This window comes from Sinohyriopsis cumingii, chromosome 10, assembly GCF_028554795.1.
Source record: "Sinohyriopsis cumingii isolate HCF-2022 chromosome 10, ASM2855479v2, whole genome shotgun sequence".
In the NCBI taxonomy this organism is placed as follows: Eukaryota; Metazoa; Mollusca; class Bivalvia; order Unionida; family Unionidae; genus Sinohyriopsis; species Sinohyriopsis cumingii.
In genome coordinates, this window is record NC_142970.1 from 85,943,879 (window position 1) to 85,971,677 (window position 27,799).

General features: G+C 34.7%; 1 protein-coding gene across 1 annotated transcript in view; it reads left to right on the plus strand.

The window, feature by feature from the left end:
* LOC149790510 (uncharacterized) overlaps positions 1–13,656 on the plus strand; it is a 56,598-nt gene extending 42,942 nt beyond the window's left edge. The window contains exons 25-33 of the mRNA XM_089972563.1: positions 882–1,132; positions 2,108–2,280; positions 2,912–3,058; positions 5,989–6,110; positions 6,746–7,008; positions 7,813–7,882; positions 8,202–8,398; positions 9,132–9,259; positions 9,732–13,656. Of these exons, the coding sequence (XP_089828689.1) occupies positions 882–1,132; positions 2,108–2,280; positions 2,912–3,058; positions 5,989–6,110; positions 6,746–7,008; positions 7,813–7,882; positions 8,202–8,398; positions 9,132–9,259; positions 9,732–10,484 (2,104 nt within the window). The 3' untranslated portion in view covers positions 10,485–13,656. The remainder of the gene's footprint in view (positions 1–881; positions 1,133–2,107; positions 2,281–2,911; positions 3,059–5,988; positions 6,111–6,745; positions 7,009–7,812; positions 7,883–8,201; positions 8,399–9,131; positions 9,260–9,731) is intronic.
* The last annotated feature ends 14,143 nt before the right edge of the window (positions 13,657–27,799 follow it).

Below are 27,799 nucleotides of genomic sequence, written 5' to 3' on the forward strand. Positions count from 1 at the left end.
TGTAATAGCAATTTCACGTCAATCCGGAAACTTTCCAAAGTATTCCGAATCATTGTTACAATTATATTATGTGCTAACGTGCTAGCACCACTGAATAATCTCAGTTATAAAGTCAAAAAGCTTTTACCCCACAGTACACGAAATTAGAATATTACTAAAGTCCTAGAATGTTTCGCATAAGCTGACAGAATTATTTAAATGTTTAAGTTCCTGAATTATTTCACCCAATCCAGAATGTACTGTCTCTGTAAGAAAAATCGTCTTCCACCTTGTTAGTCGAGCGTAAAATTATTAATGAGCCACACTTTCATCACTATATATCTTACAAATGTTTCATATGAAATGAAGACTCCTAATATGGCATTTTAAGTCTCTTATATATGTGTGCATCTAATCAACAAAATCTAATTCATTATAAAGATCAACGAATATTTGAATCTTTAAAATGTGAAATATTTACCAATCACGTTGTGACCTTCACATATTATTGAGACAATCACCAACTAAAACGCATATGATATATCTGCTGAACAAATTCACTTCTAGTATCATGTGATGCTTCCATGACCTCATTCAAATTTAATGTGTCGCGTACTTGAGCGAACTAGTTGTTGACTTGACCTTGGTAATTAGCTTTTATTTAATTGAAATTGTGGAACACATTTACCATTTCTCAAGACAACCACTGAATTTAAAGAAATACAATTAAAAGTCATAAACTTAAATCACATAGATAATCTGCCTTATCAGATATATATATATATTTTTTTTTTTTTTTTTTTCTGTATCAAGATCTTTTGAAAAATATTTATTTTAATCCATAATAATATGTTTCAGATGAATTTTCTATTTAGTTTCAATGTCATTATGATATTTTAAAGAATTCTGAAAATTGTCGAGGATATAACCAGCAAGACTGAGGGCGGAACGGTTGATAACCCCGTAAGGACCATTAAACCAAATATAGCCGTAACCGTGTGGGAACAAGTTGGAGGGAAATTAATAGGGATAAACGTGTTGAGAGGTAAAACAGATGGCATACAGGACAACTTGGTAAACCAACTACAACATGAACCAACAAAGAATGATCGCCTTGGTGACGCCATTTATTTTCAGCCAGACATATTGAACGGTAAAACATCTGTATGGACATATATATTTTCTGCTTATTACGAAAAAGTAATCCAATGGATTCTTCATTGTTGATACATTCATGCATGTTTAAGCTAAATTAACGCATAAAATATTGCACCTCAGAACTATATTTCTAATATGGAATGTAAGCGAACGTCGAAGGTATATTGCGCCAATCGGACAAAGCCTGCGATGTCCCTATTAATACGTTCTCATCAACTCTTTTCATATTTGTTGTGCACGAAGTATCGATCTTTGAAGCTTCGTCTATTGTATAATGGTACAAACTTGAGTCCTTGTATTTCACATTGCTTTCATTTCACTGGCTATTGACAATGACATATTTTATACCCGTCCACTGATTACGATAAGAATACATAAATTGCATCGCATAAGGTGTATACGGTCTCTCCTTATGCAATTTCGGACCCGTACAGTTTAAACACCATAGCCAGGAAACATATCTGATTTGGGGTTTGTTTATCATATATACGCTACAAACTGACAACGAACATTGCGAAACTAGTATCTAACAAGCCTGGGCGCTTTCGATTCTTTATAAGTTTTTGTCAAAGGCAAATACAAAACAAAGACAAGACAAATAAATAAAACAGAAAGGCGGTCATGTGTATTTTGTTTTATTTGGTTGTCTTTTATAGTTTTGTATTTGCTTCTGAAAAATAGCCATTAAGGAGTCGAAAGCGAGCAGGCTAGTTAGATACTAGTTTCGCACTGTTATTGCATTTGTCATAATCAATCCCTCACACACGTGATCCCTTGCAGGATCCGGTGCACTTGAAAGGACTGTTATTCGCCATACGATTTGCATTCATATATACATACATATATATATATATATATATATATATATATATATATATATATATATATATATATATATATATATATATATATAAGGTGATAATATCGAATGCAAATATATACAAACATTTCATAATTGGAAATATTACAGGAACGAAAAACAAGCTAGTAATGACAGCAATATGGAACGATGCGCTATTCAAGTCTGGGAGAAATAGATACAAGGTTGTCAGCAAGATAATGGCAGCAAAGCTCATCCGGAATGGAGTATCTATAACACATCTCAACAATAATTACGTCACATCAAACTTTCTTGTAACAGAAGTAAGTTTGTTGACGACAGCAATATCAGGTCGATGATATATATATATATATATATATATATATATATATATATATATGACTAGCAGAGTTAAGCGTTTTACTCGTGAATCATACAAGATAATGAGAGCTAAAATTAACAGAATTTTTAAATGCAAATAAAGAATAGCATAATGCGTATTAAGCAATATTTGATTTGCACTGTGTATTCGTCAATGTCAAATAAGCCAGAACAATCCAAAAGATTTTTTTCTTGAAATGAACACCATTTCAAATGGTTTATTGTTTTAGTCTTTATTGCAACTTCTGTTTATTATTTTTTTTAAAAATTATTTCCATGTTTTGCATAATGTATTCAAGCAATTTTGATCGTTAAATTTACCGAACGTACGTACGTATCACAAAGCGAGTGATAATAATTCCATTCAAATACAAGAGAGTATGGTGATTCCAGGATACACTTCTAAAGTTTATTTTGTTTATTATGGAAAGTTTTATTGACATGGGGAAGGCATGTTAACTATAAAATTCATTTATTCATTTTTGGCAGCCGATAATCATTCTGATTCTTTTATTTCTTACGATATGATGAAAGGAATTTACATTGCTAAATTGGATTCACAACATTTTACAGGAAGATAGCCGAATCATTTGTGGTTACTGGGATTACACAAAGAATCAAAATGGCGGAGATTGGGCCAGTGACGGATGTAATTATACGAGAGACAATGAAAGACATGTCTGTATCTGTAATCATCTCACAAACTTTGCCGTTTTGGTGGTAAGAATAATGTATAACTTTAACAAACAATCGCGTCATTTAATATTGGCTTAAAAGGTTTCCAACGTTGATATTTTGTGAAGTTAGCTACTAGAATTAAAAAAAAAACGAATTGCTTGCAATAATTGCAGTATTCACATAACACATTTTGGCATCATTGTGATTAGGCGTCCATATCGTTACGTGAGTTCTGTTCCTGTGCATGCAAACGATACAGGGTTACTTGTCTGTTTCAGTCCACACGAAAATAAAACTATACACCATTAGAACAGTCGATTTTCCGTAGATATAAGGTACTAAAAATTACTTTTAATATTAGTACGTAGTAGAAAACATCATATGTATAGCCTTTCACTCTAAGGTCTTAAACTAAGTAAAAAGAAAAGGGCAAAAGCATAGTTTGTAAAAATTCAACAAATAATTTATTTCCCTTGAATACAAAAGCGAAAATGTAAAAGGTACTTACAGTAATGTGAATTAAATCTCAAGTAAGCCTAAAGGATTTTTCACAAGTGGTAAGGTATAGAGAATTTCTTATGAATTCAAGTTGTGTTCAGAATGAATTACAATCTTGAAAGAAATTATGTAACAATAGCCTGGATTAGTGTTGATGTGCTAACAGTCTTCATGTATCACAATCGTATAACCCACAACATCATTGAATGAGTTCACACTAATTATATAATAGTTGTTTGGTCCTGAAGTCAAAGAGAACTTTGTAATTTCCATGAATAATTTAAAGAAATAAATCCTTTTAAATATTAACTGAACCCAACTAAAATTGAAATTCATTTCTTTAAAGACGGATGTTAAGATAGGGCTGGGTAATTATGAGATAAACAACTGTTATATAAAAAGCTAAACAAATATATCATAACCATAATTAGGGTGATTTTCACATCAAATTCGTAAGCATCTTGCTTCTTAAACATTTTAACTTCTAAAAGAGACTAGACCTTAACTCAACATCAGTATGCGTGTTTACCTCCAAGTTTGGGATCGATTATACCTCTTTAAAAACATTAAGTAAATTTTCTTTCAAAGAATATCGTTCACATAAGGTACGTACTTGATGACGCCCATGCAAAGAAACAATAGAAAACTGTCCTAACACTTGCATTAAAATCTGTAGTAAATAAATTGGTTCTGTTATGCAAATTTAATTTATATTTTGCGTTTGAATTTTGTCCTTGATTCAGGCTAGATGTTTGGCCTACATGATTTCTGTCATTTTGAAAAGATGTTTGCCTCGATTTTATTTCAAAAGCACGGCTTTTCTCTGTGAAAGTTTACTTTGTCTTAGGCATTCCTTTTTTAGTTTGGTCATTGGGGATCTTTGTTCAGTTAGTTTGCTTGGGGTCAGGTATAATTTGAGAGGAATAATTAAAGTTATTCATTGCAATTTGAAAGTGTCTAATTTGGGATCGTTGTGAATTCAGAGAAATTCTGGATTATATAGTTGTTATATATCAAGACTATTGCAACAGCGGCACATTCAAACTTTTGATAATTCGGAATATTCTAGAATTTTGGACTGGTGATAGAACATTAAGGATTATTTGGAATTTAATGCAAAATACTATGTCCTTTTAATCTTCACTTTGATTTAAAGGGAATAAATTATTTGTTAATTCTACTACACTTGTTTGTTTCGTTTCTTTCTATTGCATTGTTAAAAACCATAGCATCACACCAGTTGTTCGTGACCTAACCTGAACTTTATAAACCGGTAAATCCAATATTACTTGCTAAAAACCGATGGTCGTAATGATATAGCTATTGGCTTATAAGACACCATATTTATCGAAATAAAGTTCTGTACTAGTTTAAATGCATGATTTAGAGCAATGCGATAAAACAAAACACTACTCTGTACTTCTGATTTGTACAAAATGCCATTTCTAATGCATGATGCTTAGAACGAAACTTAAAAATGTCATGCAGACTTCAATGGTACTATAACCATCTGACACGTGGAATACCATTCGACTTGAAGAAATATGAAATATCACTTGACACTGAAGCATCTAATAAAACCAATCACTCAATCGAATCATTCAAGTTGTTACTGTGGTGAATTTCACATGCCATTTACAATATGTGTTCATGCTTGTATAATATGTTAACTACGCTGACCATGAATTTGTAATGTTATTCAAAGACTCTAATGAAAGAAGCACCTGCTTCAGCATTTGTTATATCAAGTGCAATTGCATTTAAATGTTAGTTTTGATTTGTTAAACCTAGTAACTACATATGAAGGAACGATATAGATATACAATTACATTTTAAAAGGCAGTTGAACAAGAATATAGATTGCTGTTGATGTCTGTTTATAGTCATTTGTCTGAAATACATGGCGGCCAGTATAACTGGTGGATGAAGAACCCCAGAAAACCACGGTATGAATTACCGACCCACTGGAAGCTACTGATAAGCTTTCTTACATACCCACATTGGCCTAGTTTGAGACTCGAAACCTCGTGTAGAGATTAAACATGGCAGTGATCGTTAAATTTGAGCAGTTGGCCCCATTTAGACTGGTTTAAGTCATATGTACCTGAGGTAGACAAGTCAATATAAGTTCCGAAACCAAACCAGGAACTATTTATGAAAATTAACGTGCTACTCTTTTGTGTTTCGACATTATTAATTACAAATTGTTAAATTACTTTCATATGATTAAATTATTAAGATTAGGTTTACACCATATCTTATTATGTAAATAAAGTCACGAAGCCTATCGAAAGACTGCATTGTGTATTAACGTCCATTATTATTGAAGTCAATCTATTTGTAATGAATTGTCATGCTTCAAAGAGTCGTAAATCTTCTAAAATATGGAGTTCAATCATTACATCATGATATTATTAAATAAAACACACTGCTATACATTGGCAAGCTTAAACCAGTGTATTTTATCATTACAGGATCTGGACGCTAATATAATTCCACCAGAACATGCACGAGCTCTTGAAATCATAACACTCGTTGGATTGATTATTTCTATCATTGGGCTTAGTTTAACCATCACAACGTTTATTTGTTTCAGGTATGTAAAATAATGATATGCACGTTAGATAGCATTCTATGTTTATGGCGTTATTTAATTTAAGTCAATATTAAGTTCTAATAACATTAAATAGTATAAACAGTTATTGAATGATTAGCTTGTGTTAAAAATATTTTTGTGGGAGAAGAAATATTTCGCTATGGGTATTGGAAAAGACTCTTCTCAAATTGTTCTCTAACAACTGTCTCTTGTACAAACTAGGTCTGGGTACCAAATCTTAAATTACATGAGTGCAATGCGTGTGTGGATTGTCGATCCACTGACTACGGCCCCGTAATGTCCATTATTATGCATTTGCACATATCTGATCATCTTTCATTGCATTTTATAGTTATCTATACACGATCTTTTCTTGTTTAATACAATTGTATCGAATGCCGTCATTATGTAGCCTTTTGATGGAGGTAATGTTATATCAAATTGTAGGGTCCGTGATCAACGCAAAGGTTGCGATCAGAGACATGTACGTATCAGTTTACAGAAAGCCAACATTATATCGGCGGTCAAATGTAATTACAAAAATTCATGACGAAGGTCTGTACGCGTAGCTCTTTGATCTGCCAAATGATTATCACACCTGAGAGGATTATCCAAATATTTTGTTTTCTTTCCAGGCATCTTCGCAGAGGAAGAGGCCAACAGACCCTATTTTGCCTCTGCATCCCAATGGTTTGTTACTCAATCGTATTCTTGGTTGGCATTCAACGGACAGAACATTACGCTCCCTGTATTGTTGTATCAGTCCTGATTCACTACTTTATTTTAGCCTCCTTCATGTGGATGCTGGTGGAAGGTATTCTACAGTACCTTCGATTTGTCAAGGTTCTCGGGACGTATATACCAAATTTCTTGATCAAAACTTCGGTACCAGCCTGGGGTACGTTTCATATTCAAACTTATATTTTGTAGTGAATGTAAACTATTTGTTTCAAAATTATCATGATTAAATATATAATGTGAGGATCTAGTAGTATCAACAGTGAAGCTATCGCGAGTCATCCTGTGTGAACATGTGCACGTCAGAGTGCACGTATGGGGTGTAAATTTCCTCTTTGTTAATGTTGCTGTTCTTTTCGATTTGTCTAAACCTAATTGTTTATGATTATAGCTTACAAAACACAATACAATCTGAATGTTTCTATACGGGCACAGTAGTGTTTAAATATATTGTGTTCCTTAATAATTTATATGGCGTTGATTGTGGAATTAACAAAACAGAAACTTCACTATTTACATATTTTTTAAACAAGTGCTTATTGTCAACGGGAGAACCCTATTACATTTACTTTTACGCTCAAGGGCAAAAATGATTAGTTTATCGTTACCATCACAAACGGCTTCCGAATTTCATTTTATTGTCATTTCCAGCAATAGAAACGATGCTTTATATTTGTGGAATGTACACTCCGATTGTAAGTATGCATAATTATGATTTGGTAAATACTAACTGAACTATCACAGTTAAACGTTCTTAACCTGATCATAACACAATCAATAAGTATCCATTTACACCCTATAGGATGTAAGCCTACTTCAGACAATTCTTCGACGAGAAGGACGTTACATATATTAAAAAGGAATACTAAATTATATGCATTTGTATAGCCTCTAATATTATTCAGTTCCATTGCAAGAATTGCAACGGTTACCTAATGAATACTGATTTTGAACTTTCTTACAGGAATTCCGCTGGTACCAGTCATTGTCCTGCTAGCTTACGACTATAATCTATATTACGGAGGAACAGGGTTGTAAGTTCTCTTTTCCTACGTTGACGTACATTATATTATTTCCAGAAATTTTTGAAAGTTATTACTGTTGTGATAAAGATTTATAATTGTTCGAAAAAGTTACAAAGCATTTTGGCCGTTGTAACACATTTATTTTATTCCTTGAAATTGCAATTTTAATGGTAGTAGTAGTAATATCAACCTGTAAAGCTAGTATCAGCAGCAATCGATGTATTATTAGTGTTATTAGTATTAATATGCGCATGTGTTAATGGAAGCAGTAATATAAACATTATTATTAGTAATATTATTATTATTATTATTATTATTATTAATCAAGTTGCTGGATGAAACTGGAGGCCCTCTACTACGCATTCGTCCTCCCTGTGTGCCTGATCGTTCTAGTGAATGCCATTATATTTATAACAGTAATGTTTAAAATATTCCGACGTCCAAAAGGGATGAAAATTAATCAGTCAGAGAGAAAAATGATAGTCCTCAATCTCCAGGCAGGGATCTCCGCTTTTGTTGTTTTAGGTAAGGCCAAGTTGTATGTTTGTCAGTCTGTGTTTCAAAACTTATACGTACATTCAGATGCCTAACTTTAGAGGAAAACAATATCAATATATACGATTTCCAACAGGTATCTTTGCAAAACCAGGATGAATCGTCTGCTACGGTATTGTCACACTCATGCTGACTCTTTACATTAATAGCAACCAAATAACCCGTATGTGGAATCCCGGAACCTATAACCCGTATGTGCAATCCTGGAACCTATAGTGGATCGTACTCGAATGCCCCTTAGAAAGGAAATTTGAGAAATGAATCGAATACTGTATGCCTTTTGTGAACCTTGATGAGCTAAATACGGAATTGTTCCACGTGTTTCATAAATATTATTTTAAATGATTACAAGGTGGACGTTATATATTTGATGACGAAAAATATTGATTTAATTACTTAACGTCGTAATGTATTTTATTTCACTTGGATGAATCAAGCACTTTTCTCTTGCCTTTTAGTGTATCATGACGTAAATTATGATCGGTTTTGTACTATGAATTTTTAAATACGTGACCTGTGGTTAATAATTTGCCACTACCATGAAATATGAAAGACAGTTCCGTTATTTGAGTCAGTGTATGATTTAATACATGTCACTTCACTAAAATGTACAGTTTATATTTGACTTTGAAACGAAATTCAATTCTTTTAAAAATACGTAAAAAGATATTTAAATAATCATATTCTTTTCAATCTCTACCAGGTTTAACTTGGATATTCGGAGTTGTCGCACTTGGTGGAGCTAAACTGACGTTCCAGTATCTATTTGTCATTTTTAATGCTTTTCAAGGGTTCTTCATATTTCTGATGTTCACTGCAAGGGAGAAACAGGTACTATGATGTTATATCAAGTACAGTATACATATATATATATATATATATATATATATATATATATATATATATATATATATATATATATATATATATATATATATATAAATCTTAATGTTTAATTTTCCCCTCGATACTTAAGACTCTCTCCTGATGTATTTGAATTGCATGTTCAGCAAGGCTCATTCAAATCATAAATGTAATATCTCATTATTATATTTATTTATACAACTCTCAGTTGACGAATACGTTGTGCGCGTTGTATGCATGCATCATTTATGTGTAATTTAATCAAACATCAAGTCAAGACAATGCAGGAGATAAAGCAGGAACACTATAATGGTTTTGTTTATTATTTTTGGTGGAGAACATGATTGTACATATGTTCCAATGTACGACAAACAGATTGTTAACATACACAGACTTTAATTTTACGGAAAACTGTATTGCGGTGTATTTTGTTTTCAAGGTACGAGATCAATGGATCCGCTTCTGCTACAGAAGACCCACCGGATACTTTACATCCTTTGAACGAAAATCCAGCAGTCAAGACACCACTGCAACCACAGTGTCCGGACGAAAGCTTAGCTCCAGTAGCAGTAGCTTTACTGATAACAGAGATCGTAAACTCAGTTCATCTTCCCAAGACCATAGAAGACGGTCGAGCCTATCGCAAACAAACGAAAGTGTTAAAGATCATGTGAGACGAAATAGCTCCGCTCAGCAATTAGAAAGAGATGGCCAATCAAGTGATTCGGTAGAAAAGGAGATGACATTCAGTTCTTTGCATGAACAGAAAAAAGCGAACACGTCACTGGGAAAATATATAAAAACATCGAAGGGAAACAAGTACAAGTCGTCAAATAAAGGAGATGCACATGAACTAAAGAAGACGAGCGAACACCTTAAAAGCAACGTTAATTCTTGGGGTAAATATTTGTCCAAAAGTACACCTGATGTCACAAACTCAAAACACAGTCTGGCTGAACCGTATGGGAGACAAAATGTTAAAGGAAGACATTTATCTCGGAGTACACCAGATGAAACAAGATCTAACATTATCCTGTTTAACTCCATCGGAAGAAACTACACCTCCAGATACAGAAATGACGCCCAAGGCGAGAAGGTTGTATCTCCTCTTGGGTGGTCAGTAGATGATACAAATGACACACAAAAGCGAAGATATATAACTCAGTTCAAAAATGATGACGCCTATTTCTGAAACTGGGTTATGTTTAGGAGCCATCGTGTCATCCAAGGAACAGAAGTTTTAAGTTTCATTCTCTTACTATGGATATTGCATTTGAATATTTCAAATCTCGGTATCCATTCTGGTTAGACAACGAGCTCTCATTAATTCTTTGACCATTGCCATATGAAATAATTTCAAGTCTCTTACAAAACATCAAATCACTTATAAGATATATTTTGCTATATTCATATATCTTCGCATTGTGTTTCTATTTTCTGGAATTCATGTTATAACATAATAGATTAGTAAAAATATAATATATTTCCTTTTTCTGAAACCATCTTGATGACATTGCTTGACAGGTTTTTTGTGTCTGTACAACGCATTTATAGTGATGAATACAAAATCGATAATGGCTTAGTTTCATCTGGTAGGTAGTTTCTTGTACTAATTTCGTTTCCTACTTTTCTTTTTATATATTTGGATTATTAATGTTTTTGTTTGTTTCTTGATAAATAGCAATTATCTGGGATGGTGCATAACAACTTCAAGAACTTTTTAATACAATTTAAACAAAACTATGAATTATGTCTTTCAGAAGTGTAACAAATGACAAAATGACATCTACGTGGAACAGTTCTGAGCGTCGAAGCTTCTGTAGTAATCAGCCTGTATATCCATGTCGAATAACATGTAACACTCTATACATAAAACACATTTGCTGTACAGTCTCAGACTCATTCGCGCATGTATTAATGCCTTAGAAGTTGAAATATTGCCCCAGAAAATGGCCTCCCTAAAGTGGGTATAATTGTGCAGATATTTTACAACAGATTACTCGACGGGCATCATTTGTCTTGAGAAAATAAAATAAATCAAAACAGCTTTTGCTCATTTGATCTATCTTCATACAAAATGGGTAATGATAAAGAGACACAATACAGATTTACAAATATTCTTCCTAGTACAACGCATAGTAGTGTTAATTCAATGCGCGTTTCCTAAGCTTATATATATATATATATATATATATATATATATATATATATATATATATATATATATATATATATATATATCTGTGTGTGTGTATGTCTGAATGATATACATTTTCCTGAAAACTACTGATAAAAATATATTATGGGATACGTAATTTAAAAATGATGCATGTTAGTATTCATATTATCACCTGTTCAATAATGAAAACTCTAGACCTGTAACGATGTACAATCGTTAGATGCAGGTTCGTGAGGTTTTTTGGCCCCATTCATCTACAGGTATGTTTTAAGCTTTGTTATGTACTTGACACAGTCCATTATCTGTGTAAAATAAACTTAATTCTTTCATGTTTTCTTACATTCCTATGAACTAACATTTGTATGAAACATTAAGTAGTCACGTAAGCCACCCAGCAGGTGCCCTGCATATATAATTTAATAACAGGGTTGTTTATTCGTATTAACTGACTGGGGGAATATTAATATAGAGGTTACTCTAGTCTGCAAGTGCATGTTATGATCGGTGTTCTGCTCTGAATGTGTTCCGTTTATATTAATGTTACAAAAGCTAAGAATTTTAATCCTATGTATGTAGTCAACATGACTTTGTAACGGTGGTTTGTGTTGTAAGCACAATGTTGCACCAAAGATTGACCTTTTCAGTTCGCAAAATGGACCTCAATTTGAAACATCTAACTCCCGTTTAACAAACGAGAAAGCATTGTCAGATATTAAATACTAATGCTATTTAAACAAAAATGAAATGCAATATGTTCCTGAAAAATGTCCATGAAATTATGTAGAATTTTTATTTTCGTATTTTATATTACAGTGTATTTTAGTGGTCAATTTCAGTCTGTTTCTCTCTCTCTATAGTATAGTTCTTGTCACATTATGAAGCTATATGTTTAGTTTTGTAGAATTTGCTTACATATACCTTTAAACAGCTATTATTAAATTTATTTCGCGCCTCAATGATCAAAATTGCATTGAAGAATATTGTATAATTTGCTCATAAATCCTGACCGGCAATTTCAATGATAACGTACTTCAACATCAATAGGCACTGTCAAGCAAGCGGGGGTGATCCCGTTTAAACCGGTTTTGTGCTGCGCGCTTTAATATAAGAGGGAACGCCCTTTCGGATGGGAATACGTTTTACTACAAAGATAAACAGAAACGCGACCATGTCATCATTCATGAAGAAAAAGCATGGGGAAAAAAAAACTGGTGGAAAAACAAAAACGGCACAGAAATTCAATACATTTAAAGAATTATGTAACTTCGTATACATCTTCTGTTTGTTATGTCATGCCTTTTATTTAAATTCGTACATAATACATATTTGTCCCATACAAATATTGCCTCCATACACGTAAATGAGAGTAGAAATACGGTTTCAATTTAGATTTATGTTAGTGAAATTTTACATCAGGTTAAATTATCATTTAGAAGAAATGCCATATGTACAAGTTAAGATTAAATTATATTGTATGCTACTGCTCTGTCCTATTCATAGTTCAACATCCATACATGAGATGAATGAAAATGAGCACGACGTATTTGTTCTTTCATTCACCCTGCACTAGCAACAGGTCAGTAGAATATTAACTGTTTAAACCTAATCTAATGCCGAACTGCTATTGCAAAAATCCATAGCGATCGATAATTTTCGTCTGCAAATAATTTTTTGACAATTAATGCGCAGATCCCTAAAACGTTATGATGGAAAAATTATTTTAATAAACATAGATACATACATACATACATACATACATACATACATACATACATACATACATACATAAGGAAAAGGATATTCGTATAAAAAAAAACGTGTTGAAAGATCTTGCAAATAGTCAACTTGAAGCGTTATATCTCAGTTGGTAATATTTCACACAGCTGAGGTGATACAAAAGTTTGAGATTCTAAACAAAACCTTATAGATTGTAATATTTAAACATTGTCTTCGTTTTAAAATGTATGGTCATTATTTTCACTACATGCTTTATTTTAACTCAGTTAATATAAAGTTTTTTTGACGATAACAGTTTCAATCCTGGGAAATGTTTTCTTTTTCTTCAGTTTTTTTATACAGGATATCAGTGTGGATTGTTTTATGAACGCCTCGACCTGCAGGTATTATGTGATTATGTGCATCTATCGAAAATGTGTTGAGTATCATAATAAATTGTTTAATTATATTTACTTCAAGGTTTGAAACGGTAGTCCTAAATACAGTTTAAATTATCTTGCCTACAAGTCTCCGGACATTTTCGCTCGGTTTATTGTTGTTTTATTTTGGTTCTTTACGGCAAAACATCACAGGTAGATTATTTAGCCCCATGGCAATTAACTAAAGTTCCATGCATAAGGACACAGCAAAGTAGCTGACAAAGGCTGGCCCGATGGTATCAATCGAACATGGGCCTTTTCAGTCGTACGTTTGGCACGCTAACCACTGAGCTACGTTTGCTCCCTGGAGGGTTACCATCTTAGTGACGTCACAATTTGTGGAAATCATTGATAAATATGTTCTACCTTCATATCTTTCTCTCAACATTTCCGTAAAGAATGTCATGCAAAATTACACGGAAAACACACTGCACTCCTATGATTACGTAATCTGCAAACCTGTTTATTCGACATGTTTGCGGGTCATATTACTACTTCTACTACTACTGCTACTACTACTACTACTACAGCTGCTATTTATAACATCGGTTTGTTGCTTTGTGAAATTCATTAGATTATGTTGATGAGACGAATGCCATCAGTCTGTATATGTCTAAACAGGAACTAATTCATTCACCATAAATTGATGAGAAAAAAAGAATTGCAAATATAGAGAAAATTGTAAATAAACTGAACTGTAGAGACTGATTGCTATGTGCAATTGATCTTTGCCGGACAAAAATAGGTTTATATTTACAAAAATATAGCCAACGAGAGAGAGAGAGAGAGAGAGTCATGCAATTTACTGTAATGACCAAGTCATGATTAACAGTGATGGACACCGTAACGGTAAAAATATAAAGACTGAAACTGAGAAAGGATCAAATGAGACGGGAATTACTGTATCGAGGATAGAACATCATTAATGTCTGTACCATAGCTCTTTGTATACAATGTAACAATTAAACATCGGATATTGTTTGCTCACTGTAACATTTGAATCAAACGATTCTTGACAAAGATTGAAACTCGTGTGCGGACCTAGCTAATAACCCACCTTTCCATGACAGTAATACTTCAAAGCAATACATTTGTTTTAATTCATTCCTTTTGGTGGTCGACATTATTTCACTGTATAACATGTTGGGGGAGGGGGAGAGAATATTTGAAGACATAACATAGATTGGGAGTTGGCTGTATAAACCAATTCTATATATACTTTTTGGTTTGAATATGGTTCTTAGGTGGACCGATAGATAAGACAACATGTGAGCTAAAAGGGAAACACACACACACACACACACACACACACACACACACACAGACACAGATATATATATATATATATATATATATATATATATATATATATATATATATATATATATATATATATATATATTCTGAAATAGGACTACATGTATAGGAAATAGGACTACTTCATTAAAAATGAATTTATTTGATTTCACTCTTACGACATTACTCTGAAGGCATGCTCATTTCTATTACAAATAATATATCTTTTTACTAATATATCAAGTTTCCTTCTAGGTGTCCGTTGTATTAACGTGTTATTTGTGGAATAAATGCTATGTTATTTAGAATCGATTTAATGTCCATTCCATTGACAAGGGTTTTCATTGGAATTATTATCTGATTTTAGAGTTATTTTTCCTAATAGTCCTTTAAGAATAAAAGTAATATGTAATAACGAAACGTTTTGGTTACGTGACTCGCGTCATCTTTGTAAAACTTCACAGTGAATGCCATCTTTTCGCAGCATTACATTGCAAATGTATTATATATTCAATGATTGAAACTTTATTTATTTACTTAACGTTCATTGAAGCATGACTGAAAAACGCGTGAAGACCGAGCCGCGTCAATACAAGTTTACCAACTGTATCATTCAAAGAGTGTCGAGAGGCGCAGAATTACATTGCAAATTAGCATTCGTATCCGTAATTTGCATGTAGCTAAAAAACAACAACGTGTCCCGATAGCAAAAACTGACCTTTGGGCATTAAATTGAAAAATGAACAGCCTCTGATGAATCAAGTAGTCCAAGTACATATATTTACATGCGTGGCTGAAGTTTTTACAATATTGTATAAAGTTTATTTGAAATTACATATGTATCTATTTAACACAATCTTTTGTCAGAGAGAGAGAGAGAGAGAGAGAGAGAGAGAGAGAGTTGTTTATGGATCGTATTATGTGCACAAAGTTACCAAAACACAAAAAGTTATAACCATTAGGATTGACAAGAGCTGATAGGAAATCTTTTTCCATAACCTTAAGCGATGAGAGTGGGGATGGCTTTTGTTATTGTTATCAATGAAACTAAAAACGAAGTAGTCATTATACTGTGTCGAAGAATATTCTCCATAAACGACACCTTACAGGACAGCATACAAATTAGAGCTATGGATGTATAATCAAAAACATCGATGGAAATCTGCGTTTAAGTGTATGTAACCGTGTGTGTGGTTATGTGCGTGCCAGAACGAGAGATTAAAAGACTGCATAATACAAAATACCATGAGTTACTTCTCTAAACATCTTGTTAATAAATAAATCATCAATTCCAGTATATCAGATTATATCTTTTTTCCTCCGTTTTACCGATGGAATCCGTAGTCAATTCCTTTTGAGAAACACGCGTACCATCTAAATAATATACTAACACAAGTTATAGCTGAAGGTTATCTTTTATCAGTAGTTGATGTTTTCCAAAAACAGGCCGTTTGGCACTGACCGAATTAAGTTCTTAAAAGCCTTCTTTAGTTGAGTTGCTGTTAATGTTATTTTATAAAAAATAATATCCTCATTATTGGTTTCAGTGATTTATAATGTCGAATTTGTTCAATTTTCGTTCATAGCGCACATGATAGGATGGCATTGCCTTCGTTGATTGTGTTTACTAAGCGTGCGTGAATGTAGACAGCATATAGTTTACAAAGATTAAATTTCAATGCAAAAATTGGGAAAAGAAGAGCGGGATTAAATTGTGTTAGTTTTCGGTCTGGAAAGGTATGAACGACGAAAACTCACAACGGCCTCGCCAATCAGATTGCTGGAAGTAATGATGATGATGATGATGATGTATATATATATATATATATATATATATATATATATATATATATATATATATATATATATATATATATATATATAATTGTAATATGTACAAAATTCTTGCACAATGCAAAACTACAACAAATACATAAACGCATGGTTGGAGCTGTTTCTTGGGGTGGCATTCCAACAAAAGAACTGTTTCGGCCCTACGGCGATAGTGGCGGCCTTTCTTCGCTTACCTCCCATTAGTATCCAAATAGACTAAAAAATATAGAAGCCAACAAAAGTTATTACACGTTGATATCGTCGTCTTTGTTCGTAAGGTATCATTACATTAATATATATATATATATATATATATATATATATATATATATATATATATATATATATATATATATATATATATATGTGTGTGTGTGTGTGTGTGTGTGTGTGTGTGTGTGTGTGCACAAAAGATTCTAGAAGCAACGTGGACTGAAGTCACAGTACGATCTTTAAAAAACAATCTAGGTGAATAATTGTTGGAAGCTCGTAATGGAAGTTTATCACAATAGCCTTTTTAATACCATTTGCCGGTGATTGGGTGAATGAAGATAGAACTTCTAACTAAAAATGCAAAATCTTAAGTAAAAGTCGTTGCAAACGTTGCCAGTTAACATTGATTTGCAAGAGAGTACAGAATCGTTCAAAAGAGGGATGAAGAACGTATGCTACTGAATGTTGAAAGAGCTTCGCCCAAGAGATCAAAGTTTTTACTAAGAATACAGGGAAATGTTTGCACGCAGGAAATAGTGTTTGATCATTATTTTATTAAGCAAAATGACTAAGTACACTAATTATGTTATTTATATTTTGGACACATAGAAAACGCCATTGCAATTTACATGAAGAAATCTTTTAACAAAAACAAACCTATTTCATATATTTTGTTTATGATGAGCAGTCTCAAGTGGACAATATATACAATAAGGGTTCTCTCACCTATACAATGAACTACAAGATCTTTTGCTTTCTATTTTAGTGTGGTATTGATTGTCATTAGCTGTATGGCTGGATAGGGGTAAAACGGAATTAATATTACGACGTAGGCTACCATGAGGGAGGCTGTGAGGGATATGGGAAATACTGTATTAAAATGGCAAAACAAAAAAGTTAAATGTGGGGATGATATTCGGGGTAAAAACTGTTTATCGGGTAAAATTGTTTAAGGAGTCAACATATTTATAGGGCCAAATGGGAACGTTAATGTTAAAATTTAGATCTGCAATCCAAAACACAAAATAGTCTGGCCCAAAAAACACACACACTCCAGTAACCTCGTTTTGATTGCTATCTAAACACACATCCATATGCCCGTTTCTGTTTTATTAATATCCAAACACATACCGCTACAGTCCAACACATCACAAAGAAACCACACATATAGCGTTTTTATTTGATTGCTTCGTCTCTACCGATACCTTCCGAATATTTGTTACTTTTTCATCCATGACTTGCCCAACAGTGTCTTCAATCAATGAGAAATAAGGAAACACCATTAAAAATAGCATGCATACTAAAAAGGAGAAGGTTATTTAACTCAAAAGAGGAATACAATGCAAACGAACAATATCAAACATAAATGTATTTATTACGTTGACTACACTGTGAGGCCGACTTGGACTTTCATTGATGTAAGACACCTTTTGCCATTGTTGAAAATAACGTAAATCACACTAGGGATTGTTTTACGTTTCAGGACAAGTATGTTCAAACTTAAAATTGGACACGGAGTACAAAAAAACATAAGATCCAACGGTTAACTACTTTGTTTAATTTGACAAGTACAACGATCAAAATACTATACAAACATGAACTGTATAACATTTTTACCAAGTTGTTTTGGCTAGGGACACTTTGTAATGTTCTTGGAGTCCCTACATTACGCACGGTCTCACAAGTCTCCTCCCGGAATGACTTTGTGTGGGTGTTGATGTCGACGACGGCACTGCTGCTGTCCAGAATTTGGTTTTCCTGTGTGTCATCTTCTTCTTCTGGCACTGTGTCTAACACAGGTTTAAATGTCACATTTTTCACTTGATGTTGAAATTATTATCACAAATGTTTGGCATAGTTAGCCACTTCTTTCGTCCAAGTATCGAACTCGAAATTTTTTCCAGTATCGTACATCTTGCAGTGAGTGTGTAGGTCACAAGTTATGCACACGTCTTCGTAAGCATTCCGAGTCGTTAAATGTTTCGAATCTTTCCTTCCCGTAAAGGGAGAGAAGTATCGATATGAAAGCGCAACGCTTTTAGCAGAATGAGTCTCTGGCGCACATTTAAAGGAGTCGCCATAATGTCTTGTTGTACGTACTGTTCGTACATAGTCTACAAGGAATCTACTGGCAAATGAAATCCTAGAAAGGAAATCACCAGCACGCACACCAAACGACATCCATAATTCAAAGGAAACATTTCTTGTAAAAGGTTTTAATAATCCTCCAAAATCTAAATAGCGTTACTGATAAAGGTCGTTTCATGTCAGCAAAGCTTTTATACCCTCTTTTTGTTGGCGGTAATTGATGTATGTTTGCACCGAAGTGCCAGATAGAAAATATTTTATCAACAACTCAATTACCACAAGTCGCACAGAGATAGTTTCCTCTTGAGTCAATACTAGTTCTTGTATACGTTTTTTAGTAATCCTCTATCTCTTGCGTTGAAATTATGCGTAGTATTGACACTTTGTAAGTAGAATAAGTACTATGCAAAGTCTTCTGAATCTGATAGTTTATCAATATCTGAACATTTGAACGTTTTCAAAAGAATAAGTCCCCTAATAGCAATCAGGTAAAAGTTGTTCAAACATAGGGGACGTAAACGGTGCAATTGTTCTTTACGTTTCACGTGTAGTTGGATGAACTCTTTGTAGATGCGTCCTTTCAGTCCCAGATGCAAAGTACAAATGTTCTGTTGTAAAGTATCCAGGAAGACTTTACTGATGTTCTACTAAAGGAAGGTAGTGGCAGTGCTGAGACAATTGAGCATATTCCAGGTAAGTCGAGTGTTTCTGCTACCAATAGTGAAGTGACACATCGCAACTGAAGCACATGACTTTATCAAATTCTCAAACTTTAGATAAATCCAGCTCTGGCTATCTCTACGGGGGTAGGTCCTCCAAGATATTTTGGCCTCTTTACTCTGAACGAGTCTTTCACCACACCAAAGTTCGGTACTCGAATCGTTCAATGATTCAACGCTTATCTTTCACTTTTCACTCGGTGTGTCATTCTCTTCGTTTGTCTCGGTATTATTAGCAATACATTGTAGGACTGCCGCAAGCTAGCAAAACTCATAAGTTTGTTTTCGGGGTGCTCGTTTGTCCAGCCTCCTAAAGGGTCTCCTTTCAATTCACGGTGACGGTAATCACGACGATTTATATAAATGCAATTGTTCGTGTCAAAGTACAGGACGCGATCTTCTAACTGTTGAAAGGCTTCGTACAATGTTAAGCGATAATGGGCTGTCATTTAGGCTGCGATAATGACATTTCCAAATTTGTCAACCTGTACAAACTCTAGTTCGTCCTCGTAATTCACCAGGACCGGATATTGGAGAACGATGTCCAGGTGTTTCATATATTTTGATTTGTCGTGAATCATTTCGAATTACCAGGAAGATGGGTTCTGTCAACACAACATTTGCTATTTCCAATACAGATACAACATGTGCTATTTACAGTACATATGCAATACATGTGCTATTTACAATACAGATACAATGCAACATGTACTATTTACACAACATATATAATACAACATGTGCTACTTACAATAAAGATACAATAAAGCATGTCATTTTGCCATTTTTCCCACAAACATTTCAGCATTACTTTGGCAAACGATCGCCCTCTTTTGTGTTTCTAGACGTGGTCTAAAGAGACACCCTCTTTAGATAAGAATTTCATTTTGAATTTATCTTGGTCGTTTTGAGTTTGACACCAGGAATGATAGCCACTAGCTTTTTGTTTGAGTTTCAAACAATCATCCACATAGCCCTAGAGAATACCTTTCTGAGTGTTACTGTTCTGACTAAGGAAATTGATAGACTTTGTACACTTCTAACATTCAGGGTCCCTGTTCCTGAGCTAAAAACAATTTCACTCTGACGAAAGACCCTATCAATGCGCGGTCTTTCTGAGTGTGCTGACAAAGCTTTGGTCTTGGTTACAAGTTTTGGCAAAGCAAACATCAGTTTTTCTTGGCAATGGTAAAGTAGGACGGGATTGTACAAGTCGGTGGGAGGTCAGACTTTGCGTTTTGCACAAGCAATATAGCTAGCGCAGAGTCTTGACCGAGTATCTACGTTTGACGAAGTCTGTAGTTTGTGGGGATATGACGGCCATGGTCTTCTCGGGCATGAATCGCTTGCGGTACACTAAGGAGCAGGCTTTAGCAATGGAAGAGGCTTCTTTGAAACGATCAGTTCCTCAGTGCCCAATGAACAGTTCTCGAACTTTTGCACAGCAATGCCGTAAAATGTCCACGTCAGAGCGGCAATACTTTAAAATTTCTTCCTGAAGGTTGAATAGGTCCAAAGCGTGAGAGCGGTACCAAGCGTAGAAACCTTCTCGTTGTTCAGTGTTGTCGGGATCGTATTAGGGAGCTTCAGAAAAATGTAGCAGGAGGGCGTGTTGATTGACTCCAGTATTATAAAACGTGCGGAAAATATCCTTTGGCCATATATGTCATTACAAACGTTTTAGTCATTGGACTCCAAGATATGGGTAAATAATTCATGGAAACTTTAAACTACTTGTCCAACTTGGGGATGATGCGTTTATTTAGTGCCTTGTTCTGTATAGTATTGTAGAAGAAATTGTTTATCGTATCCAGAAAAATTGTGAGCCATCAATGTGGCATAGCAATGAGAATCCCCGTAACGTTTGATGTTCTCTTGACTCCACGAATTGTTGATACCATCAGAGAAAATCGGCCAGAGTGTTCGGTCCTGGATATTTTTTCTCACGCCCTCCAGGAATCTTGCTGCAGTGTGGGAAATGACAAAATAGAGATTCTTGGAATTTGGAATGTGAATGCCGGTCTATTGCATGCAGTCGAAATCGAGAATGTTGAAATTGTATTTTTTATGTCATCCTCCTTCTTCTATTTGATTGCTATTTTTGAATGTATCATTCATCTTCCAAGTCAACGATTTAGCGATAAATGTGACATCGTTTCTTTCCTCAACATGTATTGGTAGGTTTGACTTGTCCACAAGTAGAGCGCAATCACAGGAGTAGGCAAGAACATTTTTGATGTGAACCTTCAGTCATGAGATGTTGTTGGTAACATGTTGGGCTAATAAACGGCGGATGAAAATATGAGCAATGCACTTGTTCTTGTCCTTCGTGAAGACAGGGTTTAGAGACGAAACAATACTGATATTTCAGTCATACAATGAAGGTGATATTCTAGACTGTTATACCCAGTGTCACATTTTTCACAATCCGGTGATAATGGTAATGACATTTAAATGTTCTCAGTGATGATAGACTTGAATATATTTTCCATCTGGAAAATCGTTACCTCGAAGAAAAAGAGGCCCGCACATTTCTTGAGCGTGATCTTTTAACTTTAGAATAGAGCAAAGACGTCTTCCGGTTTATTTATTTCATGAATTGCTGTAACAGTAGTCCTGCTTCTCTTCTTTGCTTGGCTCGGTCCGATTGTCGAATGTTCATTTAGGCTCTTTTCCATTCTGTCGTATCGTATTTGTCAGCATACGTTCTTCCCACTACGATGGCTCGGGCTAAATACATCTTGTCCTGAGTCTTGTGAATTGAAACGATTCTGTACTTGGTGTTGCGAAGTTCGTCCACCAGTATCACCTTTCTGTATTGTCCGTCTCAACTGGAAGGAAAAACGTGAGTTATGTACAGTGTAGCTTTTCCATCGGTGATGTGAAACTGGTCGTTGAATCTTATCGAAAACTGTGAAAGGTTTCCATTTTGCTGGGCTGCTGCACTCGATGCAAACGGGCGACTTCAAACTGTCGTGATAAATGGAGAGTCTAGAGCGATCGTCTTCTTCAAAACGGCATTGTCGTTTCAGTTTGGTTAAAAAGGAATCACACAAATCGCATCTTCGATAGCCATAGTTCCAATATTAACCCTACCTTCACCTTGGCGTAGCAAGCAGACAAATTGGTGCTTTGTGCTAGAGACATCTATTGGATTTCATGAGTTGTCTATCTTTATATGTAATGCCAGCCAACCAATAGCGTGGTGCATGGTACATCGGTCTAAAGTTGTGTGGGCATTTGACCTAAAACAAATAGTTTGAAAGCTTAACATCGAAAGTATGACTATGTACAAGAGGGAAGCCATTACAGGTGAATTTGCGAGAATGGTATTTGTGCATACACGAACAGGCACTGGAAAATTGCTTATTTATCAGTCCATTCAAGTTGTGTGCTACCCTTGTATCGATCATGTACGTACAGTGTTCAAATTTGGAAAACTTAATTTTGATTGGATGTGGTGGCTTGCCGTCGCATCAAGTGAAATTCATAGACCCGAAGCACATACTAATCTACTCCATACACCAATGTGTAGATAGGGTTATCACATTGGAACCTTGGCTAAAATCGGTGATGAACACTAATGATTTCTTCTTTGCGACCTCGGGCTTGAAATCTTTAAACATCACCGTATAAGTGTAGGCCCTAATTCTAAATTTCAGGAGGAGTGTTTTTCGGTCGCTCAAATATGATAATACTTTTCGGGTGCTACGGGTTGACTTTGGCTTGGAGTAGACTCTCTCGGTCTGGGCACAGACGTAACAGGCGTTATTTCTGGTTCGCTCCTGGCGTCTTGAAAATCGCTGGCATGGATTTGCGCCAAGACTTCAGCTCGTGTGCGATGTGATGTGTCACATCGAGGCCTCTTTTTTTTCTTTTCTTTTCTGATTGAAATCGTTTGATCGTTTCGATCGTTTCATCTTCATTGCTTTATGGCAAACGACTAGATTGTATACGCCATATACCCTATATTTAGGGTGAGTGTCTCCCCTAAGAGTATTCACTCAACTCTCAAACAGTCAATAATATGGAAGAGCCAACGCAGATCGAGCTATTTATCAAAGATTTGCGAGGTGATATACCAAGGTTTACTTCAGAGAAGGCGATGGACTACTCCTTCTCCAAAGCAGGACAGACGTCAAGAGAGACAGGTGTCGAAACATCATTGTCAGGAAAAACAAACGTTGTCCTTCAGACTTCCTTAATACAATAGTGAACTGATGAAAGAAACAACACGAGGGGAAAGCTTCCGAAAATGAAAAAGATCCCTGCGAAAAGGAGGAAGAATCCATACCAGTCCAGAAAGATATAAACTGAATAAGGGAAGAGGAAAGTGAAAGAGATTAAAAACTGTGGAAGTGACGAAATTCAAAACATGGAAGCATAGAGAATGAAAGAAGAAGCAATGGACTTTTTGTGATGAGTTCTGAGATTTTATTATAACTTCTACAAGAGAATATGCCATAAAGAAAACGTAAGCGTCTCTATGTCTTATTTTTTTATAATAATAAGGAGTTACACACACGCACTCCTTTCTTCTCCTTCTTATTGTTGCTGTAGAATGACAAAGACTTGTCCTTCTTCTTTCCACTGTTGTATTAATTTCTACAATTCTTCTTTCTGCCTCTGATGTTGCTTGTACCGGTACATGTTCTTGCGAAGAGGAGAGAAAATCGACAATCCCAATTGAAATTATTCGGTGAGGGAAGTATCACTGGAGTTGCTTTGGTAGCTGCTATTTCATCACTCCTTGTCTGCAGTGCAGGCGCAAGCTAATTCATCGTCTTCTTAGTTTCAGTCATGTTCCAACAATGTCGCGTCGATTTTCTGCGCACCAACGCTAGCGCACCTAGATAGGGTATGTGACGTCACATATTGCTCTCTTCTGATTGGAAGAGAGACACCTCGTTGTGACTCAATTTTGTATCGCGCTTTTGTATTAGTGAAAAATGTCAATCCGTTTCGATCCGCTTTTCGAATATAAATACCCGTAGCATTCTTCATTCAATTCACCTGTTCTCATGACAAGATTTGGACTAACGTAGGGTCGTACCATCATATCGGGGACGCTGTTCAACCCGGACTATCACATGTAGGTAATATCATTATGAACTCTCACAAAGGTCACGTATACGTCAGTTTGGAAAAGACGGATTTATGTGGAGAGACAAGGCTGTCTGAAGAGAGTCTTGATATACGGTTCCGACGTCAGACGAAGTGTGAGGAGGAAAAGAAAACCAGTGCGATGTTGCGTACGTTAATTCAATAATGTTAACAAAACCCCAACGGCCCTTTGCTGGGCCACTTCATTGCCTCGAAAAGATCGCTACTCCATGCCATAATGTTTTGTCTTTATGTTGTATAGGTATTTGTTTGTGTATATGATTGTTAGTGTACTTGAACAAGATAATCTGATTTCTTAAGAGATTGTTCTGTTTGCAAATTGTTAGTTACATGTGCCTTAATGCGTGTGTTTAATCTTCATTACACAATGATTTTTCTCTGCTTCTTATTCGTATGAGAATATTTGAGGCAGAGTACTCTATCAATAGAGAATAATGTTTCGGGCAGTAGAGTGTTACTTTTTTTAGAGGGGAACTTTTTTGAGATAAAGGATAGGAAGGTTAAATTTAGTTTATAAGGATTGTAAATATTATTGTTATGTCTATTTTTTTATTCTGTCGTACAGTGAAACAGTGTTAATAGGTACCTATTGGTACAAGTGAATAAATAGTGGCATGGTGTAATATTTAATGACATCTGAGTGAGCATAACCTATTTAAAAAAGCGTTTATTATTTCTAATCTTTCTGTGGATGTCAGAACGATTTCAGGTAGTCTCAATAACTGTTCATTACGTAGAATAAAAAGCAGAACCGTTGTGTGATCCTTTTTCGCTACATTTTGGCGAGTCACATGGTAAATTTCACTCTTCATAGTAAATGGAGAGTTTACATTGACCGTTTCGAAAGTTATTGCATTACTTTGAACAGAAACAACACCAGCATCAACAAGAATAACAAAAAAAAAAAAAATAAAAAAAAAAATATACAGAAACAGAAAAATGCTTCAGTCGATTTTTGACATCGCTAAAACAAATATCATTCAACGTCACGAAAAAAAGAATTTTCATCGAATCTACAGCTTTCGTCCAGAGAACCCCAATAGCTCACAATCGTTCAAGGACAGTTTTAACTTCATATAGATAAAATAGTTCGTTTGAATATGTGAAAATATACTTTTGTTCTTAAAAATACTTCTTTGGTAATATCTTCACTCCTCGTCTTTAATCTATGGCAAGAAGGAAACAAAAACACCATATTAAATATTAAAATAATCTGTTTAAACGTACTGATGTTAGATTAACATCTTAACACTAAAAATTCTTATAACACTAAAAGTCCTGATTCTATATGACAAATTGTACATAGACGATAATCTTACCTGTAAAGACAGAAGTCTCCGAGTTTCTGACGAAAGAACTGTCATGAGCGTGGATTGACGTTTTTATATCAGTTTCTTAGGACCAAGCCAAATATGGATATACGCCAGGTTCTTGTGGTTCGTCAGAATCTCAAAGTGAGGTTTCATAGTTTCTTACAGACTATCGGCTGGGTCTATGTACGTCATTAGACAGACAATTCTACCACGGCAGCGCGTACTGCTTATAGCTTAGTCAGGAATTTTAGGTTTTCGCAATGCGGTAACTTACACAACTTAGCGAGTGTAATTTTTGCTGACTCTATGACACAAAGGAAATGATTGTACAAAAGGATTTTGCCTTTATGCTCATAAGGGCGCAATCTTTATTAAATCTTATATAATTGTAATACCGAAATAAATGGATTTAATCACAATATATTTTAATAGAAAATTACTTCCAATATAATTTAATCAAAACTTACTTTAAATACAATTTAGAGAAAATTTCAGTCTTATTACTTGTACTAAAACATTATGTGCTAATATATATATTATATGTCTCTGTGTGTGGTGTGTGGCATGAGAGAGCATGCGTCAGATGTCGTAGTAAAGGGATACTGCAATACTTAAATGGATGTAAATTCTGCTTTCGCTGTTTATTTATATTTAACAACTAACATCACCAGGATTTCCATACAACTTCAAGATGTTCATTATTACAATTTAGTAAATAATATGAGATAATAATTGAGGTCAAATTATAATAATTATTGTAATAAATCATTTACGCGAAATTGTATTGTCTACTAGGAGTACTAACAAGAAACAAGTTCTTCATTAGCTTGGTAGTGAATTGGTTTCTTCTACAAATTTTATCACATATCTCGATAAATTGTTGTGTGAGGTCTTCTGCATATTTTCTGTTGGCTTCTATTTTGTCTAACTTTAAAATTTGGTTTTCGGTGATTGATTTTATTATTTCTATATCTTTTCTCTTTAGTTCTTTAACATGTGCTAGCTTTCTCACTCTGTTTCTTTCAAGATAAGTGTCACATCGATATTATGAAAATGAAGCTCTGAGTGTCCTTAAACAGTGTGCCACGCATAGATTTATTCTAGCAAGTGGGCTCTGTTATATTATTCGTCTTCATACGATAGATGTTTTAAAAGTTCACTCATCTGCCATCTACGTTTAATCTTTCTACAATCTATGTACTGCTCCGGTGGCCTAGTGGTTAGAGCATCCGCCTCGGATGCGGATGGTCGTAGGTTTGATCCCCGACCCAGTCATGCCAAAGACTTACAAAAATGGTACGAACAGTTGGCTCGCTTGTCGCTCAGCATTAAGAGGTTAGTGTTAGTACTGGTCGGCCTGGTGTCAGGATAATGTGAGTGTGTGGAACATCATGCTACATGTCTGCGACATGATGCCCCAGTGCTAGGTATCACTATGAACTCCCACACTGCAGACATCGTAGCGACATGGCTGAAAAGTTGTTAAAGCGACATTAAAAAATCCAAATCACACACACACACACACACACACACACACACACACACACACACACATTCTATCTGATCAAATGTGTATCAAAATTTTG